Genomic DNA, 20,011 nt, shown 5'->3' with positions numbered 1-20,011 from the left:
CCAGACCTGACAGCATCAGCAGCTACCCACTATTTCATAATATTTCTATAAAAATACTGAATAGTGAACATTCCAAAACATTTCTGTATCTGGACTTTTTGCCCCTCAGAATAAACCACTTTAATTGATTTCTCTCAGAGGCGAAATGAAAGAGGGTAAAAAATGAAGCTATTTCTGTTTTACCTGATACTGATTTTTGAACATTTTCCAGCTTTCACAGGCAAAAAATAATTTCGGCTTCTCAATCAGTAGACACTTACAGACTATGCTGAAAAAAAAACCAAAAAACTTTATATAGGATTTGACATGAAAAAAATCCTATAATGAAACCCCAACTGTATTTTAAAAAGATATGAATACTATTATGAAATACTTTTCATGAGTACAGAATGTATATCAACTGTATCAGAGTGCTACCACAAAGGAACTAAGATAAAAAAATATTAATATTGACAGTGTCTTGGAAAACGTTCTCTTCATGCATCAAGTACTCAGGGCTGCCTTTCCTTATATTCCCCATAAAACTAGTAATTTTATGTCAGCCCTTATTTTTAACAATGAAGGCTTTGTCATGCTTTAAAAATGCTTGAAAATCATCTTTAATACACATTTTTTTATTATTTGTTATTGAGTGCCCACTGGAAAACATTAGACTCCATTAAAGAGGAGCTTAACATTTACTATAGAAAAAGAGAAACATATGGAACAGCTGCAATAGAAACCACTCCATCTAGAGATATTTAGCAGAGACTTCTGAGACAAATGATCTTCTTTCACATTCAGCATTCTTCTTTGAGGATGATTAGTCTAAGACTCAAACCAAACAGTTCCGTTATTTGAGGGCTGCTAAAGTCAATGCAAATTAAGAAATATCTGCAGTTGGAGAATCAGAACAGTAGAAAGTGAAGGGAGTGATACTGGAAGCCTCTCATGTCCCTCTTTGATCATGCTGGGTATCTGCAATTTCACCTGAAGTCAGCAGAAAGTGGCCCTGAACATAAAAGGTAGTCGTCGATCTGCAGAGACAGGTAGAACCAGTCACAAGAGACAACATGCACCTTCACTGTGGAAACTGAAAGTGCTCATCAACTCCCAGAAAAATCTTTTCACAAGACTGTGTCTCTCAGTTACTTGATATACTTTATATTCACTGCTTCAGTTCAGGTACAGACCACTTAAAAAATTAAATTATTTTTAATTAATGGAATTTTTTCGAGCCTGAAACCATTTTCTTAACAGATAAAAACAATATACTTACCAGGAGAATATAACTATAGCTTCTCATAAAGAACAATCTAGCTCTCACAACCAGAAAGTGACAAAAAGTTTAAAAAATTTTATAAAAAGATGTATGACTGAAAATGAACTAGAAATTCAGTGACAATATACACGAGTTCATAAACAATGTACACATTTACAGGATTAGAGCAGCATTCTATTTTAAAAAGTATATCATCATTCATTTAGGAAAATGTGATAAAATCTGTTGATGTTTAACTGCAATTATTTTATTCAGCAACAATTATTTTAAGTCTTAAAGTTGTCTGTAAATGAAATAAAAATGGAAAAAAAACAGATATTAGAAATTTATCCCATGCTGTTGCCAGAAATATTTGTTCATTTTAAACTTTTTTATTATAAGGAAAATGAAATTTAGAAACCATAGCATTTGTAACAGGCCTATCAAAAACTGTAATTAGTATTTTGATTGTATTACTTCAATACTGCCACTGCACACATAACACACCAGTTGCATTATTCTGCATTTTAGACCATTTTCTATACAAATTTCCCACTTGTTCACTTGGCATAATTGTTTTTTTAAGAATGACTACATCAATAGCTATATTGAACTATTCTAAATTATGAACTAGACATTTTAGAAATGCCTTTTAAAGAACGCACTTCTAAAGCCAGTGTATTATTTCTTCCTTCTGTATATATTCACTTTACATACAGAGCAAAAATTTTGGAAATCACTATTTGTTTACTTTTTTGTCTGCAGCTCTATCTTTGCTATTATCTACAGGCTTTCAACGAGCCAGAACTACTCAAAATTGCATGATTCATGTCTTAGTGAGAAAGTAATGGCACTGCAGAACTAATATCAGAGTGACCTACTGTTTTGATTCACTTTGCCAGAGCTAAATGTGAAGGCCCACTAGTGAAAGAGAGGCAGAAGTCATCCCCTCCTACAGTACATATTTACAATAAGTGTATTACTGTAACTCACACAGTAAGGCACTTGCTCTTCGAGGACTAAGGATTTCATCATCCCCCAGTTTTTATTTATTATTAAGTGAAGGAGGTGTGAAGGAAGACACTGCTTTTTCCTTGGAGCAAAGTCCTTTCACTTACTTTTGCTTTAAAAATCAGTTCCAGATCTGCCAAGCATCATGCACCTAACACAACCCTCACACATTTTGCAGTTCTGTTATGCCTTATTACACCTCAGGGAAAAATATGAAGACTAAATAAATGTGAGAGATCCTGATATGAAAGTCAGTGTATGAAAAGTATAAAGTTCCAAGATTGAAAAGAATAACTCATCTCTTTCAGAGACTACTACTAATATTCTGATCAGAAGTCTTCTGCTGACTATAATCATACTATATATTTTGGAACAAATATTTAGTGTATGCAGAGGCCAAATTTCACCTTCATTACCATACCATCTTTCAGGATAGACAGGCTAAAGCTACTTAGCAAGGTGGACGACTACAGTATTTGCAGACACTGCTGTAGTCAGAATTACACATAAGACATAGAAAGTAATACTTTGTTTTCTTCACTGTTTTCTCATAAAGTATACTTGGCTTTCATAAAAGCCAGTCCACTGACAGCACATCACATAGGGTTTCAAAGAAAGATGCAAATAGCTCTGTATACAGTGCAAGGTGAATAGAAGCCATATTGATATATTAACTTGGGTTCAATACTATGCTAATACACTTTGCCTCTCAGCAGTGCTTATTAGCTTTGGCTTGACATCACTAATTTATCTCCATGCCGTATTGTATGGAAATAGTTCTCAGTTTGCTCTGAGCACGGAAAGAACATGCGTGCACTGGTAAAACACCACAAAGACACACACTTCTATCACACAAAAACCTTCTGCTACTAATTAATTCTTAAATTTAAGTGGAGGAAGCACGTGTCTGAACTGAAAAGTTCTCATTCAAATGATATACAAATGATATACTTAAGATAGAAAAGATGATCAAATAATTAAAGACTTTCATAATGGATCACAGAAAGGGTAGAGAAATATGTGAAGAGATAACATCTAGGAAATATGTGGTAGTCAAGGGAAATACAAAAAACTGTGGGGTGATGAACACTTATTGAAGGACTAGGAATCTCATACCATCACTAGAAATCTTCAAATTTCGAATTGTCAGATGAAGTTCACTCTTACAATATGGCCTAAAATTTGTCACCGATGCAGTTGTTTTTTAAACTGACATACATATGGGCAAGCTAGCTTATTTACTAATTTGCAGAACATATTTCATACAGGCTCAGAAAACTGATGACCCTTGTAACTATCAAATTCATAACAAGATGGCTCTTCCTAACTTTAGTGAAAGGTAAACTAGACCCAAAGTTTGTAAGCATTTGTGTTAGGACAACTCATTCATACTACAAAGCTGATTACTGTAAACACATCAGTGAAATGTCAGTTTGTTTTTCATAAAGGCAAAAAATACTGCAAGTGACACTGCAATACATTTTTGCTTACATATTGCTTACTTGTAACTTCCCAATTTCTATTAAGTTACTATAAATGAAGACTAGAAATTACCTTTGCTATTAAGATTGGTAGCTACTAAAAACATTCAGTGAATGACATATTTGTCATGTAATTACTGAGATAATATTAAGAGGTGCTTTCATTATGCATCAAGTATCATTGTCTTTAGTTATAGTAACCTATGCTTAAAAACAAAAGAGAGAATGGTCTGGAAAATTGATAGTTGCACTGTTTTTCCCCTTTTCATCTTTCCTCCTCCTAGCCTCTCCAGAAATTCTGAAAATCAAGAGTGCTTAAAATCCAGAGGCCCTATTTTAGAAAGATCAACAGCATCTTGAAATATAAATCCTCAATTTTTTTGCATATTTGTCAAATAAATAGATATTTTATGACATCTTTATAGAATGCCATAAAGTAGATGTTCTCTCATTTTTCAGTCACAGATCAAACTTATTTTTTTATTGCCCTGAGCCATGTACTTTAGTACATCTGTCCAACTGGAAATACAGGCTTAAAGTGTCAGTCAATGACAAACCCTCAAGAATATAGTTTATAAAGTTAAGTGACAATGAAAGATATTTATCTTTGGAAAAACAGATTCCTATCAGGATTCACCTTGTGAGGTCTTGATTTATGCACTGACTTTGATCATTAGTTTCATAACGTTTCCCACACCGAAAATAAAGTAGCAGCAGTCCAAAGGGCCCTCTAATCCTTCCATTCACACAAACCACTTAGAACCCTGCAAAAATATCTCCATCCTAGGACATCTTCTTATGTATATTTTTTCTTCAAAATAGAATGTTTCACATTCAAATATTTCAATAATATTTTGTGTTTACGTAGCCCCACAATTCAAACAATCAGTCCCTAGTAAGTTACAAGCAAGGGTATTTCACAAACAGTAAACGCGAACAGACATCCAGGCTTGTTTAAATTACTTCATACTAAGCACTGTTCTAACCCCAAGGGAGGCAGGGATGGACAGACTCACACAGTCCTAAAAACCTCTGTAGTCATGGTTAGTCCCTTGACTTAAAAGTACGAGTGCATTTTTCTGATCAACATCCCAGTGTTGAAAAAGCTGTGTTTATTTAAGCTTTTCTATTCCAAAGTCAAAAGTGTGAAGCAAAATAAAGTGAATTTGCACCTACTACTAATTTGCATTGAAAAATGACACAAATACACTACCTTTGGCAGGGAACATAGGCTTAGACCCAAGACTGTTAATACATATAACTCACCATCACAGGCCCAAAGCCAGTGCTGATTTATGGTAGGCTGGGACACACCAGAGAAAGCAGTTCATCACTGATGAAGGGTTTTAGTATCTTCTAGACAAATGAATTCCACATATTGAATATTTAAAGCTGAGTTTGTAACACTGCTATATATTTTCTCAAAATACAAGTTAACATAATAAATGGGCAGAAAGACCATTAATAAACTATACCAAGACTACTGGTGTTTCTCTGTGAAAAGTGGCACAGCCAGCCTTTACGTACAACTAGCAGGATTAAGAAAAAAAAATTAAAATCAAGCTTTTCACGTTTATAAAAATTTCATCATAAAACGCTTTGACACAATGCCCGTAATTCAAGCACCAGCATCCCCGCAGACCCGCTTCCCTGCGCCACAACAGCGGCAAGGCCGCGTCCCCCAGCGCCGGGCCGGCTCCCCCGCCCCTCCGCCGCCGGGGCTGGCCCGGCCGCCGGCCGGCGCGGCCCTCCCGCTCCGCCACGTCCCCACCGCTCGCTACAGAGAACCGGGGCCGCTCAGCCCGGCGAGCTCAGGCCCCCGCCGGGTCTCACCTGGGCGAGGGTGGCTGGGGACGAGGCCGCACCTACGGAGAGGGCGGGCCGAGAGCTCGCCGTGAGGCGGGGGGGAGGAAGCAGGGCGGGAACCGTTTAAAATGGCGGCGCAAGGAGCGTGGCTCTATCGCTCAGTCGTGGCGGGCGGCCGTAGTTGCGCCTTCGTCCGTCAATTCGGCTTCCATCGGCGGCGGCTCTTCAGAGGATGAGGAGGGTGCTGAGCTCCTGGCAGCGGCCAGGCAGCCCGCGGGCTTCCCGGGCTCTCACTAAGTGAATAAAACCCGGCCAAAGCTCGCACAGAAGGCTGCGCTGGCCCCCTCACAGGGTGTCCTCGGGGCAGCCAAGGCGGCGGGTGGCCATGTGAATGGCGCTGTGTCGCCCAGGGCCTGTGGAGGTGTTTCAAGTGCAAATGTTGCCAAGAACTCAACTCCTGAAACATGTTTGCCATTTACTCTTTAAGGCTTCATCATGTAAAGTGCTTTTTTGAGAAGGATGTGGGAAGCTATGTGCCAGAGCAGCCACATCAAAGTCCTTGGTTTTTAAGAAAGTAGAATGGACTTGCAGATCTGGCGTTTTTCTCTAAGAGAAGGAAATGAGAAGGACGGCCCCATTAGTTTAACATCACTGTCAAGAATAAGCAAACACTTCCTGATGGCTTCAAAAACCTCTGGGAAGAAGGTCACAGTGAACCACTTAGATCCTGGTTTATATAATGCTTTATTAGCCAAAGAAGATCTTTCCTTGAAGTGACTGCTTTTTTGATCACAGCATTTCTTTGTGAAACTTTGTAGCCTTTTCACAAAAAAGTAATGGAATACCATTTTCTTCCTCAAAGGGTGTCTTAATGTTTCCACAAAGAACAATTATTAAGAATCCTGTAACCCACCGCAGCTTGGTGAAATACATGAGCTGAAAGTGCTGAGCCGTCGATGGGTCCTGCTGTGTCTTGGCCCACCACCACCCTGTTCACCTTCCTTGTGTTTGCTCCTGAAAGGTACTGTCCTGGTTTTGCCAAGGAAAGGAATGAGTTAAATCAATTATAAGATTTATTTAGCTTTCTCATTTTACCTTGGGATTTTCAAAGAAATCACATCCTGTGTAGTTTTATCATACACTGGATTACACTGATTAGAGTTCTTGGGTACTGGAGATAAGGAAAACAATAATACTAAAACTGAGCTACAGGTTATTAAATAAAAACAGTTAATAGAACAAGGACAAAAGAGAGATGATGATAGCAAAAGAAAGGTTAAAAAGCTATTGGGGAGTTCTGTAGCCAACAGAAACTACATAGTTCATTATATACGGTTTAACCTGAAGTCATCTTGAAATTCGTTACACATAACTCTGTATCTGAAAAGCCCGAATCCTTTGTGACAGGAGTTATGCTAAGGCCTGAGGAGTTAAGAAATTCCAGTTAAAAACTGAGATGCAGGCTGAAGAGCCTAAAGTTATAAAAGTATATGAAGCAACCAGCTATGAGTGTAACGTGTGGAAGCAGCTGCCTGCCTGCTCAGGGCAAAACTGGGCTGCACAAGTCCCCTTTGCCAGCTGCCGGAGAAAACTGATTTTAGACATACTGTGAGGGGAAATTTTTTTCCTCTGTTTCTTACAGTTTTACAGAAAAAAACCAATATCATTTGTTGTAAACACTATGACTCAAAAATCACAGGTAATGTAAAACTAGCAAGGCACCTTATGTCATTGAATTTGGCCCATCTATGGCCTGAGCCGATCCTACTTCGAAGGTCTGGTTTGGAATTATAGTAATGTGGGAAACACTGTAAAAGTAACGATCAGACAATCAAGATGTCTGTTATACTGACTTCTTTAAGGTTGTATCTGTAGATCAGCTGCTGTTGGCACCTGAGCTGCTGAGTTATGTATTTTTCTTTGGCTAAACATTTTAGGCCGCTGTGTGGTGTACATCTACTAAAGACCTGGAAAGGTTCAGCAAATGCTTGGGTAATAATTTGGGGAGAACTGTGAGAACTCCTATACATTTATCTTCTAATACAACCTTTCTGTGCCCTGAACTTAACGCCTTACATGGTACAACATATTTCAGTGAAGAGATTTTTACTGTATCTTGGAGTAGGAAATTGGAACATATGGACATCCCTTCTTCTCATAAATGCCCTAAGCTCAAGGTGTGGCTAGGTGTCCTGTTTTAAGTTAAAATACCAAGATGTTAGTAACATCATGCTGGGAACTGGATTGATTTAATTTAGGAGAGTATTCAATGTGTACTAGATATTTGATGTGTAATATTAAATCCAGCCATTTTTAAAGGACCGCCACTGACATAGCTTGAGTTTATATCCATAGGAATAGTACTGTAATTTCTTTCATCCATTCCTGACTTTGCCTTATTGCATACCATTGCTCACATTTGGAGCAGCCTGCCAGCTGATATACGGGCAAGTGGCCTCCCTTCCCTCCTCTGTAAAGCTACATTTCAGCTCTAATGACCATTTGCCAGTCTGTTCTGTATTGTATTGTTCTGAATTGGTTTGGTTTATGCCTTTTTAGACTGTCAGTTCATGTAGTCTGGAAATCTCTTGTCTTTCTAGTTCATACCGTATTTCGTAAAATGCCATGTTATGTTTTGAGAGCTATATAAATTTTACTAGTCAAGCTGAGAAAGAAGATGCACAGGCATCCTATGAAATTTTATGTAGATCCTTCTTGCCATTCTTGGCTTACAGGGAAGGGAGACATGGTGTGCCTTGCTGCCTGCTTAGCCTTCACTTGGTAACAGCTGCCATGGAGCTGAGGCATATTTGCCCCAGTGCCAGGCTGATCTTCATTTCCTTGGAGCATTCCTCCTCAGCCAGTGACCTTCCTAGGAACGTGTTTGCCAAGATTACGTCATGCAGGGTAATTTAGCTGCATGGTCACCATTGTATCCACTACCGTTTGTGGTTGTCTGAAAATTTTCCAGCAGAATGCTTCCTCCTTCAGCCATGTACATGAACTCTGAATTTTGTCTCATTTTCATTTGTACATTGGTCTTCTGATACAAATACTGTTCAAATAAATAAAATAGTGGAAGTCATTAGTTATACTGGCTGTCTCTATCTATCTGATCTTCTAGAACAGAATAATTTCTCTGAGAGATGCGTATATATAATCTCTCCATCAGCTTAAGGCTTTTCTTTCAGAAGGATGGAGTAACGCCTTCAATTCAGAAAACACATCAATTTGGAGAAGACAGTTCTTGGGTAAATATGTTAAAATTGAGAATCAGTTTACAACCTGTTTTCCTAAGCCCCACAAATACTTCATCAACAGAGGTTCTGTAGAATCCTTATATGAGGATTGTAGATAGTTATGAAAAAACATAGTTGGGCCAATTTCTGTGGTGTGTACTTCCAAGGTTAGATTTTCATCAAGTTTCCTCTCACTGCTATGCAGTCTTGTTGCTCAAACTGGGAAGGGGACTCCAGGGAGGGCCATGGTAAAAGGGCCTGTTAAGGGGCTGGACGCAGCTGCAGGAGGGATGGGAAAGCTGTGGAGGCATTCCTTCTGCATCTGTCTTGTCTTTGCACCACACTGGACAGTGCTGAGATGAGAGCAAAGACATTAGTATCCCACTATCACCAGACTAATTCTGTTCATGAAGTGTGCAAAAAAATCATGTTCTTTCTGTGAAATAAATGCGCTGCACCACTCCAGAAAGCACTGAGTGCTCAGACAGTAATACTTGAAACTGAAAATTGGCTACTTATGTCTTGTCAGGCTTTATAGGAATCCACCCATGTGATCAGTTGGCCAAATTTCAGTTCAGAGCAGGCATTTAAACCCTGAAAATTATGAAGACATATTATTGAGAATGTGTAACTTCTTAGCCAGTATTCTTGGATGTAGAAAGACAACCAGCACAGAGCTGAAAAGAGTATTAATTTGTTCCTCTTTTTTGCTCTGTTTGGTTTAATATGGGGAAACTGTTATCTGTTTACTGATAAAATAAATGTGATAACATCTGAAAAAAGGCAATAAATTTCTTTAACTGAAAGACCCATCAGCTTTATGCAGTATGTGTGCTGATGACCTTCATTCCTTCAGAGTAGATCATTAAAGTTACGTAGTAACAATGAAAGCGTAGAGGAAAAGTGAAAACCTGCCATGGTTTGCTATAGTATTGAAGCGACCTGTGCTTAAGTTTGGCATGTTAAAGTGAAAAAAGTTCTCTTTGCACCTGCTATTGTGCTTTATAGTAATTATAGTCTTCAAACACTCCAGACTAAACTGATCTATTGGTTGTTTTGTTTCAGCTTTACAGTGTAGAAGGCGATTTTGTCTAATGTCTTTTATAGTTTGTTCATGCCTCTTTGATTCAGATAATTTTTGAAAAGGATTAAAGACAAACAGCCTCTGGATGACCGGTGGGAACTTTAAATAGCATAGCCGCTCTTCCCTGTCCAGTAAAGCCATTAAACGATAAACTATTGATTTTTATAATACAATTAAGTTGCCAATGATTTCTTAAGAAATAATTCTACTTTTTCTGCATTAGGCACTTGGCACATTATCTATTATAAATCGGACGATAGTGTTCTCAGTCTGGAGTGAAACTGTCTTCATGCTATTCTCAGAATGAAACCATCTCCACACTAGTCTCAGTACTGCAGAGGCTTTCACCTCTGAAATGAACCAATGGTCTTTACCAGTTTGATTGTGATATATAAAATTTTAACTACTGTAATTTGCTATTATTGGGACCTTCTTAAGGCAGTTAGTTTATCATGCCTAAAAAGTTTTAGTAACTTGCATAGACAAGAATAAAAATTGCAATTTCACAAGCAGCCTCATGATTCAGGGTTAAAATGGATGGCTATCTGGACTCACAGAGGAATTTCTTCATTTCTCCATCACATAGATTGTACACTGAAGGAGAATGCCATAGAGTATTTCCTCTGAAGTAGTATGAAGTATTAAAAAGCAAGATATTGGTTGTGATGGGTCAAAATGGTCTCTTCTATTCTGACATTTCCTGTGTTCTTTTGTGCTGAGACAGGATAAACAAAGCCTTTATTTGCTCTGATTACTGTGATGGTTTTTTTGCTTTCTTTCCAGTTTTAATTTTATTTTTACTGACAAGATAGAAAAAGAAGTCAATATATAGTTTGATGTTGCTCATCCAACTTGTCAGATTTTTGTTTAGTGTTTTGATACTGTTTTTTCATTTATTTATTGTTCACATTGTTAGGGTTTAAGGTTTCTCACAGTATGCACCACATATAAATGCCTCTATTGTGATATCTCTTAATATTTTTTAATTAATGTTGGGTTTTGCAGAAATATAAGTACTTTCAAATAAAACTCTTTGCACATTTGGAATACAGATAAACCTACAAACCCAAATACAAATTTCAAGAAACGAAGAGCATCTGCAGTTTTCAATTATTTCCTTTGGGCTGAGGCACTGGATTCCGTACAGCATTCTCCAATTTGGCTTTATGAAATTGTTCTGTGAAGGAAAGTCCTCACAAAGACAGATTTCATGCAGATTCGTGCCCTAAGTTCCTCTAGTCTAACAACCTCAACTTCCTCTGTCTCTTGTGACTCCCTTAAAACAACCACCCCACTTGTCTTTCCTTTTTCTTCTGTAATGTTTTCACATTCCTACATCTCTTGTCACTTATCCTGTATCTCGGCCAGTTTCTGTTTTCCTAAAACTCTTCTTCCCCCGGTGCAGATCTCCCAGATGTCCTAAGTCCTCTATGTGCTTTTTCTTCTCAGCAGCCAGAAAAGAAAGTATGTGCTGTGGCTTGTCCAATGCAGTAGGTGTGCTGAGTGGAGAGCCAGTAAGCGTATGTTAGCCTGGCCACTGCCGAAGAAAATGAATAGTGGCTTAATTCTTCCCACCTTTCACTAATGGCAGCATTAATAACATCTGTTCTCCACTCTGCTGTTGATTTTCATAAAACTTGCAGGAACTTAATATCTTAGGATATTCCATATGAAGTAAGACTAAAAAAGGTCACAAATTTTGAGAGGAAGATTTTGAGTACTTGCAGGGAGTACTTGACCTAATGTCTTACATTTCTATGTAATACAGTATGGTCTGGAAGTTGACTGACTATGGGCTTTTGTTCATCTCTTTGACCTGAAATATGAATCAATTTTTACTGTGTTATGACTGAGTAGTTGGTTATCCAAAACCCCAACATGGGTAAGATTAAAGTTGTGTTCCCCTTTCAGATACAGTCAGCTCTATTTTCTGTTGTAAGCAGAGTGGAAAGGACAGGGGCCATGTCTTAGAAAATTTCTTACTAGATTTGTTTTAAACAAGTTAAAACAAATGTTCCTATACATTTCTAAGAGGGAGCTGACAAATTCTTTTGTCATGAGGAGAGCATGAACCAACCCAAACCTACCAAAATGAATGTGGCATGCTTTTTATGATTTTATATGCTCACTTGCGGAGACTTTGTCGTAGGCAATGTGACATAAATATGTTGCTCCCTTCCAAAGCATGAATTTGGTATGACTTTAACTGATGCCTCTTAAAGAAAAAAAGCAGCATAACTTGAATTACTCTGACTTTCATTTTAAATTAATGAACTAAGTGCTGTGGGTTACCTGTGGAGGAGTCAGCCGCCCTCATAGAGGATAGTTTGTGGAGAGGTACATTTATTTACTTCTTACCAGTATGCATTGATAAGGTGAAAGCACATGATGCTTTTGTGTGCACTGATGATTTGAGCTTTTGTAGAGTATTAGCAGAACTCTGCTAATATAGTTTATATGCTTTCATCATTAGGTGTTATGAATAAAGGTGTCATGGTTTAGCTTCAGTTGGCAACTGAGCACCACGCAGCTGCTCGCTCACCCTCCCGCCTGGTGGGATGGGGGAGAGAATCAGAACAGCAAAAGTAAGAAATCTCTTGGGTTGAGATAAGAACAGTTTAATAATTGGAAAAAAAAATTGTAATGAAAACAAGATAGCCTGAGAGGAACAAAACCCAGGAAAAAACCCCAAGTGATAAAACCGCTCGCTACGTGCTGACCGATGCCCAGCCCATCCCTGAGCAGCGATTGCTGCCCCCCGGCCAACTGCCCCCAGTTTCTATACTGAGCATGACGCCATATGGTATGGAATAGCTCTTGGGCCAGTTGGGGTCAGCTGTCCCAGCTGTGTCCCCTCCCAGCTTCTTGTGCACCTGGCAGAGCATGGGAAGCTGAAAAGTCCTTGACTAGTGCAAGCACCGCTTAGCAACAACTAAACCATCAGTGTGTTATCAACATTTTTTTCATACTAAATCCAAAACACAGCACTATATTAGCTATTAGGAAGAAAATTAACTCTCTTTCAGCCGAAACCAGGACATGAATAAAGCCAAACGCATGGTAACTGTAGACAAATAGGCTTTAGGGAATTGCTAAAATAGGAAAAGTTTTTCAGTCTCTTCAGCTTCTGTTGTGTTACCCCTGGCTTGTGTAGAAGCTTGGGATACAGACCAGAGTGATTTTAGAGATGGAGCATCTTCTCAGCTCAGGGGTCTCTGCCACAGAGCAGAAGAATTTGACATGCCAATCACTGTATGCAGTAATACTACATTTCATTACCACCTCCTTCCTCCGTATTTCCAAATTCTTCCCAAGAAGGTATATCCCAAAGAAACATCTGTACCTAGGACAAATCAAACTGGCATAGTTCAGGAGATAACTGTTCACAGGAGTTCTGCACACCAGTGACATCATGATGATGTGAAACTGTGTTTATTGGCTCAATTCTTCATGAATGTCATTATGTACCTGGGAAAAGAGATCACAAGTTTTTACCTTGTCCCTTCCCTGCCTGAACTTTTTCTTCTTTTTGGAGCTTACTGCTAAGGATGAAGTTTTCTGACTACTACAGAATATGCTGCACCTTGATACAATGTGAATCTACAGACAGGGAAGATGGGGAGGTTCTCTGCCCCTGGATAGCTGCTGAGATAAATAGGGTTACTCAGGTCCAAGTGATGATGGAATTTGGTTTAGCTCACCAGCGGCAAACATTGGCACTGATGTCACATTTGCCACTAATAGAGGTTGGATTATGAGCAATGAAGGTGAACTGGGCTGGATAAAAAATATAGCACCTGGCATTTTTGCAAACAATCTTTCAGCAACTTGTCTTTTTGGCCGCTGCTCAGCACTGATTTGATGGAATACATTGAGGATAAATCCATGGGGACATCTTTGATAAGATAACTCATTTTCTATATAACAAAATGCAATTGGACTCCTCTAGCTGGACTGTAGTTGTGTATGTGATTTGGCATCTCTTAGGGAAATTAGAGGTAATGCTCATCAGAAAAAGAAAGTTGAAAAGTGAGTAAAGAATGATGTAAAGGTCTGAGAACTACAGGAGACACTGAAGAGTTTTAGTTGAAGGGGTAGATTACAGTACAATTTTTAAGGACTGGTCTTCTCACTAATCTTTTTTGGTATTTTTGTTAATATAATTGTCCCAAAAAGGAGATGTGTTCTCGTAAAATACGCAGATGACAGAACTCTGAATAGGAGCAGCCTGTCAGGTAGGAAGAACTGGATGAACTCAGGGCCTGGAGTAGTCGAAATCACATGAAATTCACTGCTATGTGGTGCAAGGTCATGCATTTGGAGACTAATAAGTTGCAAGCTCATGTATGGGAAATGACTGAGGAAGCAAAAGAAGTGCTGAAGCTAAAGAGCAATATTGGCAAAAGGACAAATGAGTATAAAGCAATCATGAATACAATTAAATTTGGAAACTAGAAGGACATTTTTAGTTGTTGATGAAGTAAAATTCCGGAACAGCTTTCCTGTGAGAGATGTGGGGGCAAAAATAATTCTAATGCCTTTTAAGACAAAACTATGTAAAGGTGTTATTATGACATGGTGGCTTGAACGAGGAGCAGACTAGACTTCAAGAGGTTCTGTCTTCTTTTCTCTTAAGACTAAAGTTGTATATCAATTCAATTTCTTGCATATTTGTCTCCTCATTTCTTGGGATTAAGACCCCAAGACCTGATCAGCACCTGATCTTGGATAGATACAAAAAAATGGGAAAGTATTAAACCATATGTAAATCTTTTTATTAAAGATATTAAAGATGCCTGGTAAATTATTTTTACCTGAAGGTATCAAGTCCTGCTTATTCCTCAAACCTTACATGTAGCTTCTACTGCTAATTCTTTATTTAATATAAGTAAAAGCAACTAAACTTTCTTTGCAAAGACATCCCACCACATGCAGTGACAAGTTTGTGGGACATCTGTTTGCTCTGAGGAGGAGTTGGATATTCAAGAGTAATTGATTAATACATTCACAGTGTTTCTTGTAGTGTGTGCCACCACTGCAAATGAGAGTGAAGGAACAAAAAATGCTTTGCATCTGTCAAGGCCAGCATGCCAATGTGCAGAGATCACAGCGGGGAGAACAGGACAAGCCAGTACAAAATGCTTGTTTGCTCTTGTATCCTTTTAAAACATTCTTTTTATGTTTCAGTCCCGTGCAAAGAGCCAGACCCTCATTTGGGGCTGCCTCTGAAGGTGGCATAGAGGCTGTCTTTTATGCCACAAGTACCCTGAAGCCATCCAACTTCTGCTGCAATTCCTAGTGAAAACTCACCTCCCATGCTTTGTCTGCCAGTGTCCACAGAGGCTGTGCTGACAGCTGGGGACTGCAGCGCATTCAGGGTGCACTGGAAATGTCCCATTTCCTGAGGTAATGTAAAATCTGCAAGGAAGGCTGCTCACCAGTGCCTGGCTAACAGGCTTTAGGGCTGCTTGAAGCCATTAGAATAGTGGATGGCAGCTGGCGTGCAAAGTGAGATCAGGCTCAATGGACGTGAGAAGGGTTTTTCTGGATATAGCCTTAGGTGACTGAGAGGAGAATGAGGCCTCTGTCTCCTGTGGCTTCTGTGCAAGATGCTGCAAATCGTGTCAGCATTTTCTCCTAAGGATGAGTAGGAATGCTTTGGGGGAATACTCTGAGGGTCAGTCAACAAAGTCAATTGCCTTTCAGGCTGTATTTTGAATGGTTATGTGGGGCCATTGGCACTGAGCTGAAACGTGGCAGAGATCTCCAAAGAGAGCTACAAAAACGAGGCATTTTGCACTGGCTTTTCCTGCTTTTCCTTCTGTGATCTCTATACGTTGGCACTCCAGCCATGGCAGATGCAAGGCATTTTTGTTCCGTCATTTTCAGTCTGTGGCTGTGATACCTACTACATCAGACACTGAGCACCTATTACACATCTCTCTTAGATCCACAGAGTTCCTTCTCCAAGTAAATGTGTTGTACAGATTCTGGCTTGTTTTGGATATTTTTTTTTTTTTTAATAAAATTATATTCAGGATATCTAGCTTTGCGTTGTTAAATTACTGACAATTAAGCTAATCCACAAATTTATATGCTACGTTTTTTGCTTCTGTGGTGTATGTCATATGTTCCATGGCTTCAGTCATCTTCACATCAAGACTGTGCATCTGTCCAGAAGAAAGCAGTCTTTCAGACTGCATTTTAAACTATAATGTTGCATGTTGTGGCTGTGCCACTCTGGATCTGATTGTTTCTGGATACAGCTTTTCCAGATTCAGCCCTGGTGAGGTTGCCACTGAGGAGCTAATAGGGCCTGCAGGATGAGACATGTTCTCCTTTGGGGTTGGTCCCAAAGCCCAGCTCCAATTCTACTTCCAGCTTCCCAGCTCCTAGAGTTGTGAATGCCAATCATTCAGTCTCGTTGTCAGAGCGAAGCACTTGCCATGAATAACAAGATCTTGAGGACACCTTAACAGTGCTCCGAGGATTAGGAGAGTTTACAAATCTAAATAAATCATTAGAAAAACTTGGAAGGGATGGGGGCAAATGACTTAAATATATGAGTTGAATATTCTACCAGAAGAAATATTTGAATGTCTGGAATGAAGTTCTGTAAAACCAGAGAAGGAAAGGTTGTCATACTGAGTAATCTTAACCAACAAGTGGAATTCAGCAAGGATCTTATTTTTTTGACACTTTGTCTAGAACAGTAGCATTCCTTAGCATCAGCAGCCCCTAGGATATATAATCAAGGTTCTTTTCTGTTTAAAATTTCTTTTTTAACTTAAAATTCTTCACGATGTATAATTAAGTATTCCTGGTACAGAACAATAATTAAAATATTGGATAATTGGATGCAAATTCTTACAATAATGTATCGTAAATGCATGGAGCTGATCCAAATAAATATGTTTGGCATGTGGAGCAATGTTACTCAAATTTCTATCTAGCAGGTGCCCACAACACAGTAATCCTCATCTTATGTGACACTAAAGAAAGCATACTTCAGCAGTTTTAGAAAATAAACTAAGGATCTAAGCTGGCAGCAAACGCAAAGTGCTCCCCCCACTCTACCCTTGAAATTGTCAATGTAGGTGAAGTCTGAAAAACCTGAGAAGAAAAGCGTGTAATGCCGATATTGCTGCTCCTGCTGCTGCTTTGTATCTGTCCAAGAGATCACCCTTCTCCTACCCCTGCAATCTGCCCTTGGTGACCCTATCTATGATCCATCACCTCCCTAACGTGCAGGGGGAGGATTCTTCGCCCTCCTCACTTTGGTCCACAACAAAGAAGGACTCAAAGTAAATGTGAATGTGAGGGTCTGCCTATATTGTGTCTCACTAGCTCCTGATTTGCTCACTGTAGATTTCCCAAATTCTGCTCTCGGCAACACTGAAAAGCTGCATCATTGTTCCAATATATGCCCCTACTATTCTCCAACAGATAGTGCCATAATTATATTCATGGTATATAGCTGTTTGTTTTCTAGAGTCTGTAACAACTAATTTGCTTCCTATTTATACATGATAATGATTTTGTTGGCTGTTCTCAAAAAAATTTTATAGCTTATTTTCTAAGTATTGTCTCCATTTTTAAATCTTACATTGCAAAGGTACATGCAGTGAAAAATTTTTAGATTTAAAAAAAAACATAGTCCACTTTTATGGGATTGTTGACATCACTTGTTTTCCAGATGTATGCTGATGATTTGCAGATGCCTCAGTTTTCATGGCTGCTACATCTGACTGGGTATCAGTTCATGAATTATACATTTTATGTAGTGGTGATGTATTAATTTCACACTGGAATCTGTAAAGATATTATATTTACAGATAAAGCATAATTTCTCACACTTCCAGAAATGAACATTAATTCTTTTCACCTCAGAAGGAATCTGAAAGGACTTGTTGCATTTCATAAGAAGAAATATAAATCTGGCACCTATTTGGAAGATGAAGTCCATTAACATACCAGTAAAGTTTTACAATTTTTTTCATGATTTTATATTAATATAGAACTCTGAAATGTGAGGTAATTCTCTACAGAAATATGGGATGTATTTACTTAAAGAAACCCTGTCCCAGAGCCCTCCACTACTTCATACCATCCCTTTAGATTGGGTTCTTCCAGGTGAAAGTAGTTGCAGAACTGTAAAATATTCCGATATTTTATCATTTGTCTCAAGTTGAGAATGAACTGTTTGGTTTGGAATTCATCTTGTTTGGTGAGACATTTGATGAGAAGGATGCATTTGCATAAATATACCATTACCATTTTCCTACATCACACTAGGTTTTTTTCCTTTTCGTAAACAATGAGCTCTGAAGTAACAAAAGTGATATACATCTTAAATAGCATACCATAGTAACACACGACACATTTCTGACACTTGAATTATTCCCTGTAAGCCACTAGTCATATAATCTGAGTGTAGAAATGAGTGCTGGTCAAATGGCTTCCCCAGTGTTCTGCATCTTTAAATCCTAGAGATTTTGATTTCCACTTTTAGGCAGCTCTGCTCTCCAGTGTGATAAGTAGCACTGAGTTGCAACTGTTTAGCTGGTATGGCTAATCAACTATTAACAAGATTGATTTAAAGCTATTTTGATAAGTAGAAGCTTTGAGTTTGATTTATATTAATTTTGGGGACATAAAATTCCCAATGTGTGCACTCTGAACAGCTCCCAGAAGTCTGTGAATCCTTACTTTAATTGCAAATCTTAAAATATAATTCATTTCAGTACAAATGAAAGCATCCAAATGTTCAGAATGGACATGTTTGTTTGCTATTTATCACTTTCCAGTTTCAATAATCCAGTTAGGGATCCGAACAGTAGCAATACCTTGTGATTTAAGTGATCAGTGACCCTCTGTGAATATCCAGTACAGGATTCCTGAAATGGACAAGTTGCAACGATCCAGGCAAAAGACTGATTTTTTTTTTTTTTTATTTTTTCAAGTGGTGAATATGGTAATTGGGGTTGGTTTGTCAAAGAGAAGAGTTCATTCTCATGGCCAAAATTATTTGTAAAAATATCTCACTTGCAAACAGGTAAATTCATCTCTGTCCTTGCTAGTTGTGATACTCCATTGTAGAAAGTATTCATCATATCTTTGCTGAAACTGGAAATTGTGCTTTTTTGAATGGTAGACTAAGCCCATTAGACCTTTACACTTTTTCTTTGGCTAATTTAACCAGCAAATGTCATTATCAGACATACATTGCAGTAATACCTCTTAGAAACCCTTACCTTCCTGTCTCTTGTTGACACATTTATAAGTACATAAAGACCTTTCAGTAAGCCTGAATCTTTTCAGGGAAATGGAATTTACTTAATGTGACCGTTATAGGAGCATAGAGATAGAGCGCTCTATGTATTAATCAGTTCATTGCTGCTGTTGCTTCAAAAATAATTAATCTGTCAGATGAATGTTTTCTACTCATGTAATCAAACGCTACCTTTTTTGCCGAGAGGTATCTGTCCCTAATATAAACACAGCTATTATTTTGTACAGTACTTGGCAAGGAAACCCTCTTTCTTATCACATACTTGTGGTATATCACTTATTAGATATTTGCACTTGCCTTTTGGTTTAAAGAAACCATACTTCTTAATCTTCCTTTCCCTCAGCAAAAGCTTTAAGATAAAGGGCTGTTTTAGCTCCACTTCTTACAAAGATGCTGCAGTTTATGCAGAAAGCTATTTCAAGTATGTAACAATGGTCTTGTCCCTGTTAATTTTGGTGTAATAGTATGTGTTTTTCCACAACAGTAAATCTGTCCATAGAGATTTCCGGAAGCACTAGTGGTGATTTTATAGTTAGGGTCTGCACTTGAGTTTAAATGAAGAATTCAGCCTTTACCTTATACAGAAAATGCAGTAAATCTTCGAGCGTGATAATTTATCTCAAAACCCATTAAAATAAATCCATTATTATTTTAGGAATTAACATGAAATGAAAATGGATTTTGAATAAAATTTAGTGCCCAGTTTTATACTTTTTGCCAGACAGAATGGAATAACACTTTGAACTTCTCAAGCTGCATAAACTTAGTGAATTCTTACTTCTTGGATACATTTGAATTTTTATTTAGGATAAATGATAATTTTCCCCATTTTTCCTTGTGCTTGATGAAGTTGAAAGT

At 38.3% G+C, this 20,011-nt stretch overlaps 1 protein-coding gene across 6 annotated transcripts in view; it reads right to left on the bottom strand.

The window, feature by feature from the left end:
* Positions 1 to 5,818, bottom strand: part of CFAP20DC (CFAP20 domain containing) — an 88,792-nt gene extending 82,974 nt beyond the window's left edge. For 5 of the 6 annotated variants that reach the window (XM_075514233.1, XM_075514236.1, XM_075514235.1 and 2 more), the window contains exons 1-2: positions 5,566 to 5,818; positions 184 to 268 (exon numbers count right to left, since the gene is read on the bottom strand). In XM_075514233.1, the coding sequence (XP_075370348.1) occupies positions 184 to 204 (21 nt within the window). In that variant the 5' untranslated portion in view covers positions 205 to 268; positions 5,566 to 5,818. Of the gene's footprint in view, positions 1 to 183; positions 269 to 4,998; positions 5,089 to 5,565 lie in introns of all 6 variants that reach the window. The other variant, XM_075514234.1, reaches the window with a different exon arrangement.
* Between the last annotated feature and the right edge of the window lie 14,193 nt (positions 5,819 to 20,011).

This window comes from Mycteria americana, chromosome 11 (genome assembly GCF_035582795.1).
Source record: "Mycteria americana isolate JAX WOST 10 ecotype Jacksonville Zoo and Gardens chromosome 11, USCA_MyAme_1.0, whole genome shotgun sequence".
NCBI lineage: Eukaryota > Metazoa > Chordata > Aves > Ciconiiformes > Ciconiidae > Mycteria > Mycteria americana.
Note: the sequence above shows the minus strand (reverse complement) of the source record. Positions and strands in the feature narration are given on the sequence as shown.